The sequence below is a fragment of the Perissodus microlepis genome, chromosome 7 (assembly GCF_051167445.1).
Source record: "Perissodus microlepis isolate ML-2025 ecotype Zambia chromosome 7, ASM5116744v1, whole genome shotgun sequence".
Classification (NCBI taxonomy): domain Eukaryota; kingdom Metazoa; phylum Chordata; class Actinopteri; order Cichliformes; family Cichlidae; genus Perissodus; species Perissodus microlepis.
In genome coordinates this window covers 5461502-5480073 of record NC_140467.1, presented here as the reverse complement: position 1 = coordinate 5480073, position 18572 = coordinate 5461502, and the positions used below count along the sequence as shown (strand labels likewise).

Genomic DNA, 18572 nt, shown 5'->3' with positions numbered 1-18572 from the left:
AGTGAAGTCTATTCCGGTTTGACCCATGTTTAATAATGAAGATGTTGCAGGGAAAACCCAAACACTTTTAATTAATGAAATAACTCAAGCTGAATTTATTGCTTCTTCTCTTTTTTTTCCTCTTTCGAGCCCACACAATTGGCCTGGCTGCATGGCTTGTTTGCCAGCAATGTTTTTTCCCATGTTTCTTTGCATTCAGTGTGCATGTGAGTGGAAAAAATACAGAAAACCACACTTGTGCTGCCAGGATGTTTTCTATGGTTACAGTGAGGTTTCGTAATATTATCCAGTCAGATATTTAATAATTCATGCTTTCATATTGGGGTTATCTAACAAACGACAGTCACACAGTATGCAGCTCTTTGAGTAGTGTCTAGAGCATAGGTGTCAAACTCTGGCCCGCGGGCCAAATTTGGCCCGCAGCCTAATTACATTTGGCCCGCGAAGCCATACCAAATTACTATTAGAGCTGGCCTACTGGTATTATACAGCTAATATATATATTATTTAGTATTAAGCTTTGCTTGTTCCATATTCAGTTTTTTAAGCAAAACTTGTTTGAGTCCATAAGAAAAGATTCATTCTCATATCTGGAGGAAGATTTTGTTTTTCCAATAAATATTAATGTTAGCCCGCGACTTTGTTCCAGATTTGAATTTTGGCCCACTGTGTATTTGACTTTGACACCCCTGGTCTAGAGGCTGTGAAGCCTATCAGAAAGTCATAATCAAGGCATCAACTGAGACTCTCCAGGGGTTAAAGGATGAGCTAACACACAAATGTTCCAAACATGGCACATGTGTAAACTGGTGAGATTTTTTTTTTTTTGATTGGGCACCTCATTATTGTATGCAGTTATGTATTTACTAGCCTGATGTCAGACACTCGTTAGACCTAGTCTCCATCTTCAATCTGCCATTGCTTTGATTGGTTGGCTGCCATCCATCCATCCATTGCTTTCATTCTAACTAGGTTCTGGGGTGATGACATCATTCACTGATGTCATCACTGGTGCATACCCAGGCCTACATCTTGACTTTGCTCTTGAGTTTTAAGACATGGTTTTAAGAATAGAGTGAATTGAAAACACTTCATTAAGTACCCCAGCACTGACGACCAGCTTGACAACAGCTTGACATCAGGGAGAGTCCCCCCATAACACTGATTGGCTAGTAGTTGATCCTCCTGTAGTTTCCCTTGTTTCGACTGGTTTTTCATTCGAGAAAGTGCTGTTTCATGAGGAATCAGTCGACACATGGGGTGGACGTAACCAAAGGTCTGGACCCAAACACTGTAACACTGTAGATGAGTGTGTGTGGGTGTACATGTGCATGTGCACATGTTTGTCCTGTCTGCTGCAGTTGCTGCATTTAGGTCTGGTGTGGCTAATTAAAAGAATCCTGCTTGCATTATTCATGAGTCTGTAATTATACATTCCTTTTGCTGATCCCCAGTCAGACATTAAAAATAGATCTGAGTCTCTCTGCACCGCCCTCCTAGGCCCCACTTTCTCTGTGTTTTGACTGTCTCTCCACGCATCTCTCGATTTAGCTATCCTTATCAGTATTTCTCAGTCTCCCTGTCACTGTCCTCATTGTCACAGCCTTTTTTTGTATTTGTTCTTTCTATTTATCCTCTCATCTCCTCTGCAGTGTCTTCATTCATGCTTGCGCTGATGTCCCTGTTCAGGATTCAGGCAGAACATTCCTCTGACAGTGTCACTCTCGCTTGGCTCTGTGGCCTGACCTCCAGTCACATCAGTCCAGAATTCTGACTCAAATATTTTGAATCCGCAATGACATGTCCACAGCGAGATTCAAAAGCGAAAAGATATCACTGCCTGTGATCAGCTTAATGGGGAGACAGCCTCCTGAACAATGGACAAAATCACTGCCAAAAAGTTTGGCCTGACTTTTTATTGTATCTATTTGATCTAAAAAAAACAAAAACAAACCAGCTGTAGCAGAATTCAGTGTTTCATATGGAAGTGTAATATGAACCCTTTACAAATACCATAGCGAAGGGCTGAGCAATTAGTTTTCTAAAGGAGTCACATGAGAAACTGGGACTGTTGTGGAGGGCCGAAACAACAAGCTGAACTCATTTCTGCTTAATATTAAATCTATCTCATCATGTGGTCCTGCACAACATTCCCAGTTTCTTTTGTGGCTCTTTGGGAAAATTCTTTACCCACCTTAGTTTGTGGAAATGTGGGGAAATGTGTAAAGTGCACAACATGTCTAAGCCATAAACCAGGAACCCCTTTTCTGGAGTCAAATATTCATAAGACAGAATGCACCTACCTCAATGACAATGAAGCTTATTTGCCTTGTAGGCAGAAGCAACGGTGTGAAGTTTGCATCTTCTACCAAGCAAGTGATGAGCTTTTCCATTCCTATATTTACATTCTGATAAGGCTAATGTGTAAAGAGTGGGGATTTTGCAAGATATGCCAATCAGAAAGACTGTTACCAACTAAATGGATTGCACTGTTCTTACTGCCCTTGGGCGACGCTCACAATTGTTCTCTTACTTGTATCAGAATGTGTAAAATAGATTACCACCTTGAAGCCATCTACAACTTCCATCACCTCGCTACATTTCATTCTGTGATTGTTGGGGCAATGTTATGCAAATCACAGTTGTATACATGAAATTGGGTTTTCACAGCTTTAGTACCTCCCTCGCTCTACAAACAAACATGCTTGCTTTCTGAAATACTCGACCTACACCTGTGAACACATAGAGAAAACAAATATTATGAAGAATACAAAGTGTGACTTTTTGTGTGTGTGTGCATGTAATTTGTGTTTAATATTGTAATTTTAGTTGTATGAAAATGTTTCAAAGTATCAAAGGTAAACTGAGACCACTTTGTCTAGAGGCTATTAGTATGGAGTATTAATAAAATACTAAGTTGGGAGTTAACTTATATTGGCGCTGCTGAGCAAACGTCTTATTTTACACAGGCCAAATAAACAGTTTCTGTATTCATGCGTCAGTGTGCCTCCCTTCTCGCTCCATCACTCCAGGGCTAAACTGCTCTTCCTGCTTTTGAAGCTGTTCTGTTGGTCTGGGCCGCTGGTGTTACTGATGTTGTTGCTGTTGCTTTGGTTGGTAGGGCTTAGAGGGTTGCAGGGGAATTCAGGCTGGGTAGACTAACGTCACGGCTGACTGAAAATGCAAAAGGAGTGAAAGAAGAGGCGGAGGAATGGAGAAGATACAGATTTAGTGAATGGGGAGAGGCGAGAAATGATGTGTGTGAGAAGCAGAGAGAGGGAGAGAAACTGAATTCATTGAGTAGCGAAGTGAAAATTGTTTGATCATCAACATTCCTCCTCCCGCACAATATGACTCAACAGCTTTGTGCTGGTGTATACTTTTTCCTTTTCTATCTTTCTTTTTGTACATAGGTAAGATGATGAATAGAAATGTGGAGATAAATAAGTCAGAAAACAATGAGGGGTGAAGAAGAATGAGGGGAAAATGGCAGGGAAAAAACAAAGCAAAGAAAAGGATGTGGAGTAATTGTATAAGCAGAGAGAAAAAGCAGAAACTTATTGGAATAGAAAGCTGGGCCAGGCCAAAAGGTAAATCTTTAAACCAGGTCAGGTGTTTTCTTCTCTGCAAATATGACTTCTCACAAATAGCGTTGCATAGCATGATGAGTATAGATACATAGTTGGCACATAGTAATATTCTGTGGGAGGGATTCACTGCCTTTCCTTTCTATAAATGCAAGCAAACAATGTGGTGACATTATTTTAATAATAATAATAATGATAATATTTCTGTATCTGTCACTTTGTCACACCCAAGAATATACAATGAAAATGTGTGCTTCTGTTGAAGCCACCACCGACTGATGTTTGACATTGCAGACGTTCAATGTAGTGATATTTATTCAGCAAACAAGACTGAAGACGGCATAATTTAGTCAGTTTCTATCCTTGTGCTGGAAAGTCAAAAAGTGCTACAAAGGTGTGAAGATGTGGGCGTGAAAGTGTCTTCTACCCTTTGCCCTCGTGGAGGGAATTCCCACGCCCTGCTGCAAGGGCTTTCCACATGGTCAGAAAAGGCTCTAGGAAGCCCTAGTACCACATTGTTTCCTTTCAAACACTGATCCTAGGGCAGGGCTGTGGCCCTGATGTAGAGCAGTCAGGGTTAGAGAGCAGAAGTGGAAAGAGGCTCACAGATCTGTGCCTAAGGGCAATGAGCTTCTCACAGCCAGCGCCTCAGGGAGAGAAAGCTAAGCCAGCATAAGCTACTACCATCTGCCTGCATTGGTTTAGCACTTCTGAAAGATCAAGATATGAAAGTGAGAGAGGTGTGCTAGTGGGAACATCTCTTTTTCATCTTTTGCTCTCCTTGCCTTGTAGTTGCTTCCAGATGGAAATTAATCCAGTAATGATCTTTAACTGCTTGGCTGCCAGGGCTGTGAGGAGGATAAAGCAGAAAACACTGACTCTGTGTGTGGCTCTTGTACCTGTGTGCAGTTAGCAGGTGGAGATCATAAAGCTCTTCTTCTTCTAGGCTCAGGAGAGTACAGGGTGTTCATGTACGCTCTCTCCCTCCTTTGTTTCCTTCTTTTGTCGTTGATTGATAGCATTGGAAATCAGCTTCACTTCACTTCATCTGATACACTGAGCACTTCGTCGCCACTCACCTGTTTTGACTCCCCATGTTGTTTATATACCACTACAGCATGTCATTAACATTTTTTGTTTTTTCCTTTCCTTTAGTTTGTATTTTGTCTGGTCTTGCTATGCTATGCTCAGGGCACCTCCCTGAGCCTGGTTCTGCTGGAGGTTTCTTCCTGTTAGCAGGGGTTTTTTCCTTCCCACTGTTGCAAACTGCTTGCTCATAGGGGGCAGTTTGATTGTTGGGGTTTTCTCCAGTATCCTATGGGGTCTTTAGCTTCCAGTGTAAAGTGTCTATAGACAACTGACGTTGTGATTTGGTGCTTTATAAAAACCACAATTGAACTGTTCTGAAATCATTAACAATATCTAACAGTATCAAATAGAGACGAGCTAAAGTTTGTCAGGGAAATGTGTTGCACACATAAATTGTTGCGTGGGCTGAATGTATGTGTCAAATTGGTAAAAACATTGTTTCTTCAGGCCAGCGGTCTCATGTCAATTAGATCTTTTCCAGAAAAGTTTCTTAATTCAAAATGTTCCAACTACATCCCGTCATAATGAATACACTCTAGGACCCATTAGAGAGATTTCTTAGGACAGCAAGTTCAGCAGCAATATCTTGAAACAGTGACTTGTGAAGTTAGACCAGAGGTTCATTACCAAATCAGAGCTGACACATGGCTCAGTGATATAGAGAAGCAGATGCACTGCCAGATTTTTTTTTTTTTTAGTTTTTGAAAAGTAGCTGATTAGAGGGATTTTCACAAGTGTGCACATTCTGCGGTTAATTAAGTTGTCCCATTGGCGATAAAGAGGTGCTGTACAGCGGATGCTCTATGTGCATGTTCTTTGCTTTTTGCGACCTATTGCTTGTTTCGTGCTTTCTTATTTAAACCTTTTCTTTCAACCCTTGTTTACACCTTTTGTCTGCTCACTCGGCACAGTTTGCTCAGCTTTTATTTTAAAACTAATATTTCTCAGCTGAGATTTGTGACATCCAGCAAGCTTCCAGCACAGTGCACTTAAACAATGCTCAACTCATGATGCTCACAGAGCAATCGGCCAAAGTTCTCACTCTGCGTCTTCCTCCAGCAGTCCCTCCACATTAGGCCATTAATCACAAGGGTGCATGGAAAATAAAGATTGTGTAGCTGGGGTACAGGCTAGAGTGGGGTGGGGTGGGGGGGTCAGTCAAGTGGTCTCTTCTGCCCATGAGTCCCTGGTCAGTGCCATTATTCTTCTACTGTTGTGAAGGCGAGAGTTTTGATGCTATTGATTTGGGAGGAGGGCAAAGGAGAGGAGACATCAATATACTTGCTGATGCAGTGGCATCGCAACCTTCACTGCACAGCCTGCTTTTGTCCGTATATTGCATGTGTCAGTGAAAAGCACGTGCGTGTCTTGTTTGGTTCATAAACCACTCATATGTGATACTAAATCACAATACAGTTCTTCTGTAGCGAGAATCTAAAGAATGCTACACATCAGCTTCAAGCTTGCACAGATGCTTGCTTCACATGCGCACACAGAGCCATGCGCTGGCAAATGCAGCCCTCATGTCGACCAAACCTTTGTGCTTTCAGCTGAAGCCTTACATTTGAACCTATGTTCAAAGACAGCCTACCTACTCAGCACAGCATGAGCCAGACAAAATCCTGGTGTCTTCCTCTTCCCTCGCTTGCCACTCCAGCTTTCATTTTTTTTCTGTTTGTCCAAGGGTGCTGTTATAGACAGGTGAAAGGGGCACTGGCAGTAGGTGAGCTCTTAAATTACAGCACACTCGAGAGCAGAGGAGGGGAGTTTATTTTGGGTCATGGAGAAACTGAAGTTGGCTATCACAGCATACTTGAAATAAGTGAATCATAGTGCAGTTATTTTGAGGGTTTTTTCTTAAATGTGTTTGATGTTGGGAGAAGGATGTTGGGGTCATGTATGGGACGTACCGTAATATCATCAGCTTTGTCATAGATGTAAGAGCCAGGGAATTTATTTTGAAGGTACAAAATTGCAGAGAGATCTTAACCACTGGCCACCAGTCTACAGCTTGTCCTGTGAACAAAAGCCAATTCACTGACAGAAGTCCAAAAGAAAAGAACAGAAATGCTTTACTTATTGCATTTGTTGTCTGGTGTGTTGTGGTAGGATTGACAACTTTTTCAGGGTTTCTTACTTTGCTCTGTGTTGTAGTTTGGCAAATACAACTTTTAGTTTATAGGGCACACTTTGACATTATGTCCAAATGTTGTTTACTTGGCAAATGTTTTTTTTTTTTTTTGGAATGTCTGAAAGTAAGACCCACACATAATGACATGCTTTAGCTTGTTTTAAGCTCTCTGTGCCTCATTTTCATATAAAATACAAGCCGTGCTACCAGCCTAGCTTCAGGGATAGCAGTGATTTACATCATTTTGATTCTGACACATTTCAACAACCTTTTATGCAGACATGGACAAGTTGACATTTCTGGCCTTTAGAAATATCCTGACAACGACTGGATGGATTGCTGTAAAGTTTAGTACAACAATTCATGTTCAGCTGAGTATTTAATTGACACATTTGGTATTGTTCAGAAAGGACAATCTGACTTTTGTCTGTTGTTGGCTTTAGCTAGTAATTTGAATGTGTTTTTCCACGAGCATTAGTTTTATTCGCTTCTTGTTGTGAGTCATAAATTTGAGATATTTTGCATAAGAGGGGCTAATGTCTTGTGTCTTATGTACTGAACTTCCTTGTAACAGTTCATTTCAATCCATAAGCAAAGTGGCTGTAAAATCATAATGTGTTGTCTTCTCAGTGCACATTTTCTCTTGCTAATGTGCCCCCTGCTCAAGAAAACAAAGGCATTGGAGGAAGATGGATAGTGAGGCGAATAATCCAGTTAGATTTTCATGTGTTTGCAGGAAGATATTTTCTCTTTAATGTGTTTATCATGACTTATGAGTTTCTCTATAGCAGTCATTAACATATGATTACCATCACAAGTCTAATGGGTTTGTCTGTTGTTCCCCCTTCTGCTCAACTGCCTCATCCCCTTTCCAAAATGTTTTCTTTCTAAATCTTTTATCTTCCTCTTTTTAACATTTGCTTCCTATCTCTCTGTCATTCTCTATCTCTCACACCTCCTTTTCATGTGTTTCCACTTTCGGCCCCTGCGGCCTCTCAACTTCCCAAGATAGAGGCTCACACCCACACACTCCCCATTATTGCTTAATTATCTGTGGCCTGTCATTTGAATAATGTTGTGTCCTTTACTTTCAATCTATTTAAATTTTTTTGTTTCATCTTTCACTTGATCTTTATTCACTTTTTCACTCCTCCTTCACTATATCCCACAATTGGCCCTCCCCCTACCTTCATCTCTGTTGCGTTCAAGGCATTTCTGTGGCGTCGGAATACTTCTGCTTCCCTGTTTTTCAACACCTCCTCAAAGCTCATTGACTCTCCTCTTCTACTGGGTTATACAGAAATAAATCTATGAGAAAGACATAGCTGAGGATCCTAAAAGCCCACATTGGTCTGCTTCACACCAGCAAACCCTTTCTGTAGGATATTCTTTAATCTTTCATTGACTGATCACACCTTATATTAAAATATAGGGTGTGATTAAAAAAAAATTATGACTCCATCCATTAAAAAAATACAAAAAACCTGTACTTGATTGTATTTTGGCCATTATTAACTTCAAGGATGTTTTACTGTACACCTCCGAACCACTGTCATTATTCTTGCTATTTTTAGATTGCTCGCTGGAAGTTCCATTCACACCACTTGCACTCGTGCAGCTGCAGCAGCAGGCTTAATCTTCTGCTCTGTGTCAAATCAGCAATCCTTTCACTTGAATTTCAGTTTGAAGAAGAAGATGCAGTCACAGGAAGGTGACACTTGCAAGTAGGGCAAGGAATCTGTCACTGTAGAACTCCCATGCTGACTGTGATCCTGGGGAATTAATTTATAGTGCACAATGTTGGGGAAAAAAGACAAGCATGCTTCTTACTGTGCTTCTCACCTAATGTGATGTGAGCCACATTTGTGCTCAGGACAGATTCTTCCACTGAATACTGCTGTCTTCAGTAATGATCATTAATGTGAATGTTGAGTCAGTTTGACACAGACGTTTATGTTTGCTGTCTGTGCAAATCCGAAGTTCTCTGGTGAAACTGAGTTTTCATCAGGAAGGTATTTCTAGGGAAAATTCTAAATGTATGTGGAAGCACCGAAAGAGGTCCTCAAAGTTTAAAGAGGCTAAATTAAATCAGGTTCAATTTTGCTTTTCAGCTGTTAAATTGCTGAAGTCTTTTTTTTCTAGATATAGTTTCTAGATATAGTTTGCCGTTTATATCTGCCAAATCATGAGAAATTTCCATGAAAGAGAACCAAAATTTGTTTTTTGGGGTGTTTTGTTTTTCTTGTAGTTTACCCCTAACTAACAAACATCTTTCTAATAAAAATGCAGCTCAAATGAAAATGTATTGGTGCTGTTGTCATGGCTTCCCTGTATCAAATGCACTCATCACTTTGTTCCACTGTAACTACACTCATTGTTGTTGTATCCCTGTCGGTTTTCTACACTTACGTGAGGACACCTGGGGACATTTAGTAAGGCAAAGCAGAAGATGCTTTTTGGGTTGTGTGAGAAATCACAGGAATTATGAGTTTTGACAGAGTCTTCGTGTGGGAGTCCCTATACAACTGACTGGCACACTCAGATTTCTACCCATGAATCAGTGTGTTTGTCTTGTGAAGAAAATGGTAATGTTTTCTGCTGTGTTTTTGAAATATGCCACTCTACTTTCTGTTTCTCACTAGAGCTCTGTGCAGTTTTTCTTCATTCATGTCATTTTGGATGCTGGTTGATAATTAGTTTTTTATCCTGCAATTCTTTTTTTATAATCCTATTGTTTGTTGCCATTTTAGATGAATTAACATTACTGCATTACAGTGGTTTAATACATTATCGGAATCAATAGAGCAAATGGCCTGCTCACTTACTGCCTTTATGACTCAAATAAACCCCAGAGGGCAGTTAATTTAAGGCTCTGTGTACACTTCACAAGTCATTACAAGCATTAGCAACATTTGGTCCTTAGCTGCTTTATATTATTCTTGTCAATGCACTTGACAAGAGAAATTTTTTTTAAGAATCACAGCCCATTTTAGGACTTTTCCTAATGTCTTCAGTGGAAATTCATATTCAGCAGTGTGTCTGACCTAATGAAATGTGTATTTCCTTTTTTTCAGGGTTGGTCAAACTTGGAGTCCACTGTGTAACATGCCAGAAAGTCGCCATTAAGATTGTGAACCGTGAGAAACTCAGCGAGTCAGTACTAATGAAGGTATGTTTGCAGCTCTTAGTCTTCGGACTTTCTGATGAGGATGGTTAGTGCAAATGGAAAAAATAATTTAGTTTTCTGTATTGTTTTTGCCTTACTATCTTACCATAAACTTTATTATTTGTCATGTTCCCACAGTTGATGGATGGATAGTATTCTAAGCTAGTGGACTTCCTCAGCAGAACCAAGGTTTCAAAAAAATCAACAGCTGATCTTGCAAAAATTCTTAAATATTAGCAGTTTATATCACAGAGTGGAATCACATGCTGAGGTAGTGACGCATTTCAGACTCAGAGTCAGCTGCTTAGCTCCCCCATCAAGCAAGAGTCAGAGCTTCTAATGCACAACAGCAAAGCGGCTTTCTGTGACTATAATTAGTATGCTTTTACTAGTAAGTCTGCATTGTTTCTTTTTAAGGCATACAGTAGGATAGAATTTTTTTTTCTTTTTTGTCATTACATCATAGGACTCCTGCTGGGAAGTTCCATTCAGTGCAACATTGTCCCTTGTTTTGATGGAATAGTTGTAAAAAAAAACTAAATTGAAGAAGAAGAGCGAGGGCAACTCAGAGACGCTACAACCTGAAAATGGTAGTTATAGGATACACGCAGAGACAACTGCTTGCTGTAATTGTTAGCTTATGAGCTGGAAAGCAGGAGGAGAATGGGTCTGCTCACAGTAAAGGTTATCTGAAAATGGAAAAATCCCTCAGTTTTGGATCGCTTCACATGGCAGCATTATTCAACTACAGATGAAAAATTCTCTGTCCTTGGATATTGTTATTTGATAAACGGCCTGTATTTATTAGCTTCTTGCTGTGTCAGAGTCTGTTTTGCTCTTTGTTTGCTGCTGATTTGCTCTTGAAGTCTCTCTCTGTTCTGCCTCTTATCCCATTCAACATGCAGTCTTAATGTTCTCATGAAAGACAGGCAGGTCATTTCTGTGAGAGCTTCAGCTCTGACAGACGTATTGTAGCAGAAGTAGTTGGAGGAACTATTGTAACACATGTCGGTGAGCTAGGTGACATCTTGCTGTCCTGCAAAGGAAAATGAGGGTAACAGATGCCAAATACTGACAGGTTTCCAACAGGACCGAGTCTTTTGCTGAAGCTGCAATTCAGAGCCAATTACTGACCTCAGCCATTGTCAGTCTTGTCTCAGCAGTGTAGACTGTTGGGTGTGTGTGTAACAGCAGGTGTGGTGTATGTGCCAGTGAGAACTGAATTACGGCTGGGGAGAATATGTATCTACAAAAATTCAAATTTATCAGCATTATTCTACATGTATAAAAAGAGATTCTAGGTTTTTTTCCACTCATGCTGCAAGTCAGTATTTTTGGATCACATGCTAAAATGTCAGTGTGTTTGTGTTTGTGTCTACCTGTACCTGTTGTTGCTAACCTGTAACACTGTTTACATGGAAATGGTGTGTGAGATTGTGTGCTGTTGCTTTGTCACAGCCATCCCATATGGAAAGGAAATAGTAAAAACGTATATGATTTACTCATGAAAGTGGCCACTTTCTCATTACTTTCATATATTGTTTTAGTAAGTATCCAAAACATACAAGTTTTATTTATATAATTTTTCAAGGGATCTTATATCTGTTTTCACTCTTGTATGCTTTTCATACAAGTTTCACACAAGACAGATACAAACTTTATAAGATTTATATATATCTTTTCCATATGGGATGTAACTAATCTAATGGAATGACTCATTACCAAACTTACATGTTACAAGTTACATGTAAATTTCCTGCTAGTTTTGGAACACATTATGCTTATTTTAATGCTTGAGCAGGTATAGTTGAAGGCAGTCTGGTAGCAGTTATGGACTCCTCGTCGACCTGGAGAGAGTGTTTGTTTGGCAGGAGGTTCAGGCTGCTGAGGTCCCGAACAAATAGACTCAAGGGACAGCTTTTACAACAGGGCAATAGCCCTGATCAATGCAAATAGCTGACCTGACTGGCTACCTGGCTACTGACTTTTTTTGGGGGGGTTAACAACGGTAAAAACAGTAATAATAATAATATTTATATTTATAACAAGGTGCAATAATAATTAATGTGCAATAATAACAGTGTGCAATACAAATACACTTATTCTTCTTTTTTATTACTAAGTTATTATACTGTGTTGTGTTGTTTGTGTCGTGTTGTGTTACATGTAGTGCCGACGTAGGACAGTTTTCCAATTTCATTGTACTATTGTACTATGTATGACTGTGCAATGACAATAAAGAGTTATCTTATCTTGTTGTCTGATGGCGGCGGTGTCAAAAAAACGTGGTACAACCAGTGTGTGAGCTACTCTTGCTTGTGCTGTTGTTGGTCCATCAGCCTGCTGTGGAGGAGAGCAAAGTTAGAACTTACAAAGAGCTGAAGTGAAACCAAGTGTTAAAAACAATGAAAAGTATCCACTGCGGTCAGTGTCTGTACTTTCCACTTTGTATTCTTAATCTTTGATGATTTTTTTTTTTTTTTTTTTTGCCTCTTTTTTTCTTGGTGAATTCCACCATCGCTCAAGTGAACTTTTTCAGGTCACTTATCATCCAATCAGCATTTGATCAGCACATAAGTAATCCCCGTAGGTGGGATATTGGGTGACTACACAGCAGCACGCTCGCTGTGGGTGAAAACCTCTCTCTGTTTGCTGTCCAAATAGTAATGCATACACAGATGGACACATTTGCGGGACCACAAATTACACCTAACACTGATCTCACAAATTAGATTACAAATTCATTCTCATGTTTTGGGGCTTCCTACTATGACTGGACAGGTGTTTTCCAGCTCAAATCTAGTCGAGGTTTTCCCATATTCCCATTGTGTCGCAACCCATACTCTCATGTGTCTGCTCTTCGGACTGCATATTTGGCTGTCAGACTGTCAGAATGATCGGGCTGTAGCTTCCTGCATAGCTCAGGCTGTGAAATGTCACCTTTTAATATGCTAATGTCTTGGGTCCCCGTGGTGCCATTAGGGGAGAGTCTGACTCGCCCAGACAGGTGTGTGCTTGTATGTGTGTGTGTGTGTGTGTGTGTGTGTGTGCATGTGTATTTGCAACCCTCCTGATGACAGATATACTTTGTATGCATGCATACACTCATAGACAAATATAGGCCACACACAAATGTGCAGATGAATGTGTGCACATGTGCCATAGCAACATCTGCACGTTCTTTAGTATGAGCATGTGCACATCCTCCACGACCTATGTCATCCCTCTCCGTCTGTCCTTCTTATGACTGGCCTTGGGAGTCAGGGGTCTGTAGAGATGAGGAGATGGGTTGAATTAATTGTCTCAGAGTATCTGGCAGAGAGGTCTTTTCTACACTCTCAGTGTGTTGAACTTTATATAACTAATGCTGAACTCTTTATTCCATAACCCTACAGACTGTGACACTAAGGACCAGAAAGACATTGAATTGTCTTGGTTAATGCATGCGTCTATGAACTTTATGTCGGTTTGTAACCAGGGAATGAGCCTTGACTACTTCAAAGAGCAAGTGCGGCCCAATGTTTTTTCACTTCTAAGCAGAAAAGCTAACAATGGAGTTACTTGAATAATAATAAGAGTCTCCGTCAGCGGGAAGTGGTTGCCTGTCATGTTTGGAATGAGAGAGAAAAAGACAGAGAGAGAATACACAGTACGTGCACATATGACAGTATGTCAGCAGTCTTTCGCACTGAGGCCAAACATAATGAAGTAAGGCAAACCGATACTAAGAGAGAACCAACATTTTGTGCATGAATCTGAGTGCTTGTGGGTATCTCAAGGGAATAGTTGATGTTTCTGAATCTCAGTCAGTTCTCTCTCTACCTCCCTCTACTTTGGACATGTCTCTATGAGATCAGGCCATGAGGTTGAGAGAAAGCAAAAGGGAACTGTAGTAAGAAGAGAGATGGACATGTTGGGAGAAACCCTGCTGGGAAAATATAACACAGATGTCTTTGTCGGGACACCGCATCTCTGTGCATTTCCTGTCAGAAGTTCATGTTTTCTTCTTGATCTATTAACTGTGACATTCCCACATATGGCATGGCCCATTGTGTTCACTGCCAGCGTAAGAGTACAAATCCAGCTTCCATTTCAACCATATCCCTTTTTTTTTTTTTTTTTTTTTTTTTTAATATATATAAATTATTTTATTTATTTATAACCTTTATTTAATTATACTATACACCTTGAAGTTATTTATAAACTCAGCTGAACATTGACACTTTGACACCACATAAAAACAGACAAAGAATAGGTGACCCATCTACCAAAGGCCTTCTGGAGGGACATTGGTTCAACTCTGTCCCAGACTATTTTCGCCATGTCTTCATTCTTGTCCTACTTTCCTCTCACGTTCTACACTTTCCTACCAAATAAAAATAAATTGCCTGAAATAAAGCCTCACACAACACACTGAACCGTGAAACAGATGAACTACAGCAAAACAAGATAAAACTGGGTACAACTACTAACAACCCAGAACATGAAACTGATACGTGTACAATTCACTCAAGTCTAACCCGGTAACAGCAAATGCTGTTGTAATAGCTCCAGTTTGTTGTTTACCATTGTCTTGCTGAAATAAGCAAAGTCTTCAATGAAAAATATCACTTCAGGATGAGACTATATGTTGCTATTACATCTGTATATACCTTTCAGTACTGACAGTTGCTATTTTCAGATGTGCAAGCTGCTAATTCCACTGGCACTGATGCCACCACCGTACCATGAGAATGCAGACTTTTGAAGTGAGCACTGATAACAAGCTGGATGTACGATGATGTCAGCGTTGAGTTTGACAGTGTGGGAAAGTGGAACTGATGTAAGGAACTGATTAGCACCTGAACACACAGGAAACCAGGCAGATGAGTGATTACAGATCTTCCTCACAGAACTCACGTATAAGCTTCATGTAATTTGCAAGTAAAGTTATCACATAAGGATAATGACATAAACCAAAGTCACTTACAAAACTTATAGAGCAGTTTCCTTAACATGAAACATAACGTATCAGCAGTTATATCACTTTTAATCAGCTCCACCAAGAGCCTTGGCCACCAAACCCATTAATTTGTCACGTCTCTGCAGTTGATGAGTCATTGTTTCCCAGCATATTTTATTTAAAATGTCTGCTCTCTGTGACCTTGGAATGATGCTCCTGCATCCTTGTAAGACAAAAGGCATCAGCCTCTGATAGCTAACGTTTCACTTTCATGTAAGTTCTGATGTTTAGTGGTTAATTACCACTGTAATTGGGCCATCCTCTTCTTATGTAGTTGATGGTAGTCTGTAGTCCAGTGTCTACTGCAGTGGCAGTGAGCTTTAGGGCAGTTAACTCAATCCAATGCAGCACTTTCTCAAGTCAGGCATTGTCTTGTTCCATGGTTCTGTTTTCCGGATGTGTAATTGCTGTGTAAGAAACTCAACACATGTGAAAAAACACTCTGTGGAAAAAAAAATGGAGATGACATCAAGCAATGATCAGCTGATCCTGATTTTACTAAACAAAAAAAGGAAGAAACATCCCATCCCCTATTGGGAATGGGATGTTTCTTCCTTTTTAGGCAGCAGCAGTGATAATTTCATGGTTTAATTCAGGAGTTGAAGTAGTTGTATAAATCCTGACATATTTCAGGATATCAGAGGGACAGTCTGAGCTCTTGTTAGCAGAGTTGTGACCACATGTGAGGAGGAAGAGCGTTGGTCAGTCAACTTTATTGACTGACCAACGCGTTTCGGCTTGTGGCCTTCATCAGGGTCATAGTAACACATAGTAACAGTGTGCTTACGCTAAAAACAGGAAACAGAAAAAAATTCAAATTAACCAATCACATCTTCATGGATAGACCAGCTGACATATAACAGGTTAGTATTGGTTAACTGGTTAAGTCACGCCCAAGTAAATACTGGACTAGGTCATTAGTGATGAAGACGGGGGTGAGGAGACATAATTCCCACCTGTCTTAAAATACATGCATGAAATGCATAAAAGAATATTAGAAAATATGATTACAAAAAAACATTTAACATTTTCAATCCTCAGAAATTCATCTTCAGCTAAAACTGTTAAATGTGCAATTAATGAGGGATTAATGAAGTGCACGGTCGTTTGATTTGGTGTTACTGTCCTCACTGATGTGGAGACACACTGAAACATGCTGCTGTTTGCACTAGAGGTGGACGGGTCGACATTTGGATCGATATCAGTATTAGATCAATACTAATGCAAATGGATCCATGCTTTGTTTCTATCCTTATAGTATAGATGTTAATTATATTTATTAATGTTATCATTGTTTTAAATGAAAAAATATGTGTCAAACATGTACTATGAAAAATGTATTCTTTTTTTTTTTTTTTTTTTTTTTGCCTGTCCCATTTGGTTCTTTAGCCATCAGAATTGTTGTCTGAAGACCAACAAGGATACCCAATGGATTTATTTTGCCAAATGGATCATCGTGGCATTGCCGTATTGGTCCATTTGATCGACCTTTGTTTTTATTATTTATTTTATTTTATTTTCAGTTGTTACAGACGGGACAGACATGAGTGAGGGATAGGAAAGGGAGAAAGAAAGAGGAAGGAAAAGAAAAACAGAAGGGGAGAGGGACAGTGAGAAAGGGCACTTAAAAAGAGAAAGAGAAAAAAAAATCTCCTGGATCACCTGTTGAGAGAAAAAGAATAGAAAACAAGCAAAAAAAACCAAAGCAACATACTAAACACAACACCATCGCATTAATCTAGCTAAGTGTAAACAGCAGTAAATACTAAATATTCAATGTTGTTGTGCAGCACGCAGGACAGACAGCGCACAATGTGCTTTGAAGTAGCAGCCAAGAAAGGTGTCATTTAAGTCTACGAACAGTGAACACCCGTGTGCACACCTGTGTGGATCAGCGCGCTTGTATTCAAATGGTTGTATTTCAACCATATCCCTACCGCACACTCGCACGCACACACACACTCCCTGCCCTCAAAACTGCCTTAATTCTATATGGCATAGATTCAACATGATCCATATTGACATGATGTGTTGGGTGCATATCCATGATGGGAATTACCCCTTCCACCACAAGATGCTGCACTGGTTTGACTGTTGAGGTCATTTCAGAACAGTGAACCCATTGTCATGTTCAAGAATTCATTTTGAGATGAGCTTTGTGACATGGTGGGTAATCCTTCTGGAAGTAAATAGGTGCACTGTTGTCATGAAGGGATTGACATGGTCAGTAACAATACTGAGATAAGCTGTGGTGTTTGAATGTTAAAATTGGCCTAAATGTGGTAAGAATTACAGCATTATGCCTCCAGCAGCATCCTGAGCTGTTGATACAAGGGAAGTTGGATCTTTCCTTGTATCGTGGTAGCATAGCACGTGTATAGCAAGCATAGATCTAAGTCTTGCAGCAGATTCATCAGTGCAGACAGTGTTTTTTCCAGACAAATGGAGGACAGAAGTGTCAGGCATAAAAAAGAGCCAGAAAAAAACTGTCTAGGCAACAAAGAAGTGGTTAAAGAAGAAGCACATTAAGGTCATTGAACGGCCTAGCTAGTCTCCAGACCTCAACAGGAAATCTGTGCAGGGAGCTAAAGCTTTAAGTTGCCAAGGGGCCGCCAAGAAACCTAAAGTATTTAGAGAGTTTCTGTAAAGAGGAGTGGGCCAACATCCTTCCTGAGATGTGTGCAAATCTGGTGACCAATTAGTCTTGGTTGTGTTTTGCTTGGGGATCAAATACTGTATTTCAATGACACATAAATTAATTTATAGCTTTTGCATAAAGTGTCTTTTTTCTGGATTTTAGTTGATATTCTGTCTCTCTAGATTAAAATGAAACTACCATAACATTAGAGACATTATGTGATTTCATGTAATCGCATAATGATTTTGAAGTTTTCCCTGAAAAAAGAGGATTCACTGTAACATATTTCTACCATACTGCCTGTCATTATACTGTATATGAAAAAAGCAACTCCGATAAATCTGCAGTTCAGTCTTAGGGTGAGTATTATTGTTACTAGCCGTTAGCAGAGGGATCAGGGTATCTTTAACATGCAGCAGTTGGTAGTTGCTGTTGATGCCTGCTCTGTTTTCTTCCTCTGAGCCAGTGAGCTGGTGGCTGCTGCTGCTGTTGGGATAAGGACAACTAATTAGCCAGAGTGACTCCCTCTCTCCTCCTGAAGCAGCACAACTTCAAAGTCACTCTACTGTCCCCAAGCTCAGAGAGCGAAAGGAAGAGAGGGAGAGGAGGGATGAAGTGCAGGATGAAGGAAGATAGGGAGGGAAGAGTGTGAGTGGGTCGGGGGAGGGTTAGAGAGGGTGGTGAATATGAAGTTGGAACACTTTAGATGGATGTCTTATGAGGTAGACATTGCTACATAGCCATGCTGATTTTGATGGCTTTTAAAGACCATAAGGTCAGTAAGGTGGTTTTCTAACTCTGTCCTTGATGTAAGTCAGCTCAGTTTAAATGTGAAATGTGCACCCAAGAAATTGAAAAGTAGTTTGGAGATGCAGCAGTGTGCACTATAATTGCCCCCTTAAGCAAATATTTGAAACACTGCACTGAGGACTATAAGCCGAGAACAGCACGACAATGCC

The 18572-nt window shown here is 40.1% G+C and overlaps 1 protein-coding gene across 4 annotated transcripts in view; it reads left to right on the top strand.

The window, feature by feature from the left end:
• Positions 1–18572, top strand: part of brsk2a (BR serine/threonine kinase 2a) — a 175187-nt gene that overhangs the window by 88681 nt on the left and 67934 nt on the right. For all 4 annotated transcript variants that reach the window (XM_084932976.1, XM_084932974.1, XM_084932973.1 and 1 more), the window contains one exon: positions 9882–9976. In XM_084932976.1, coding sequence (XP_084789102.1) covers positions 9882–9976 — 95 coding nt within the window. The remainder of the gene's footprint in view (positions 1–9881; positions 9977–18572) is intronic.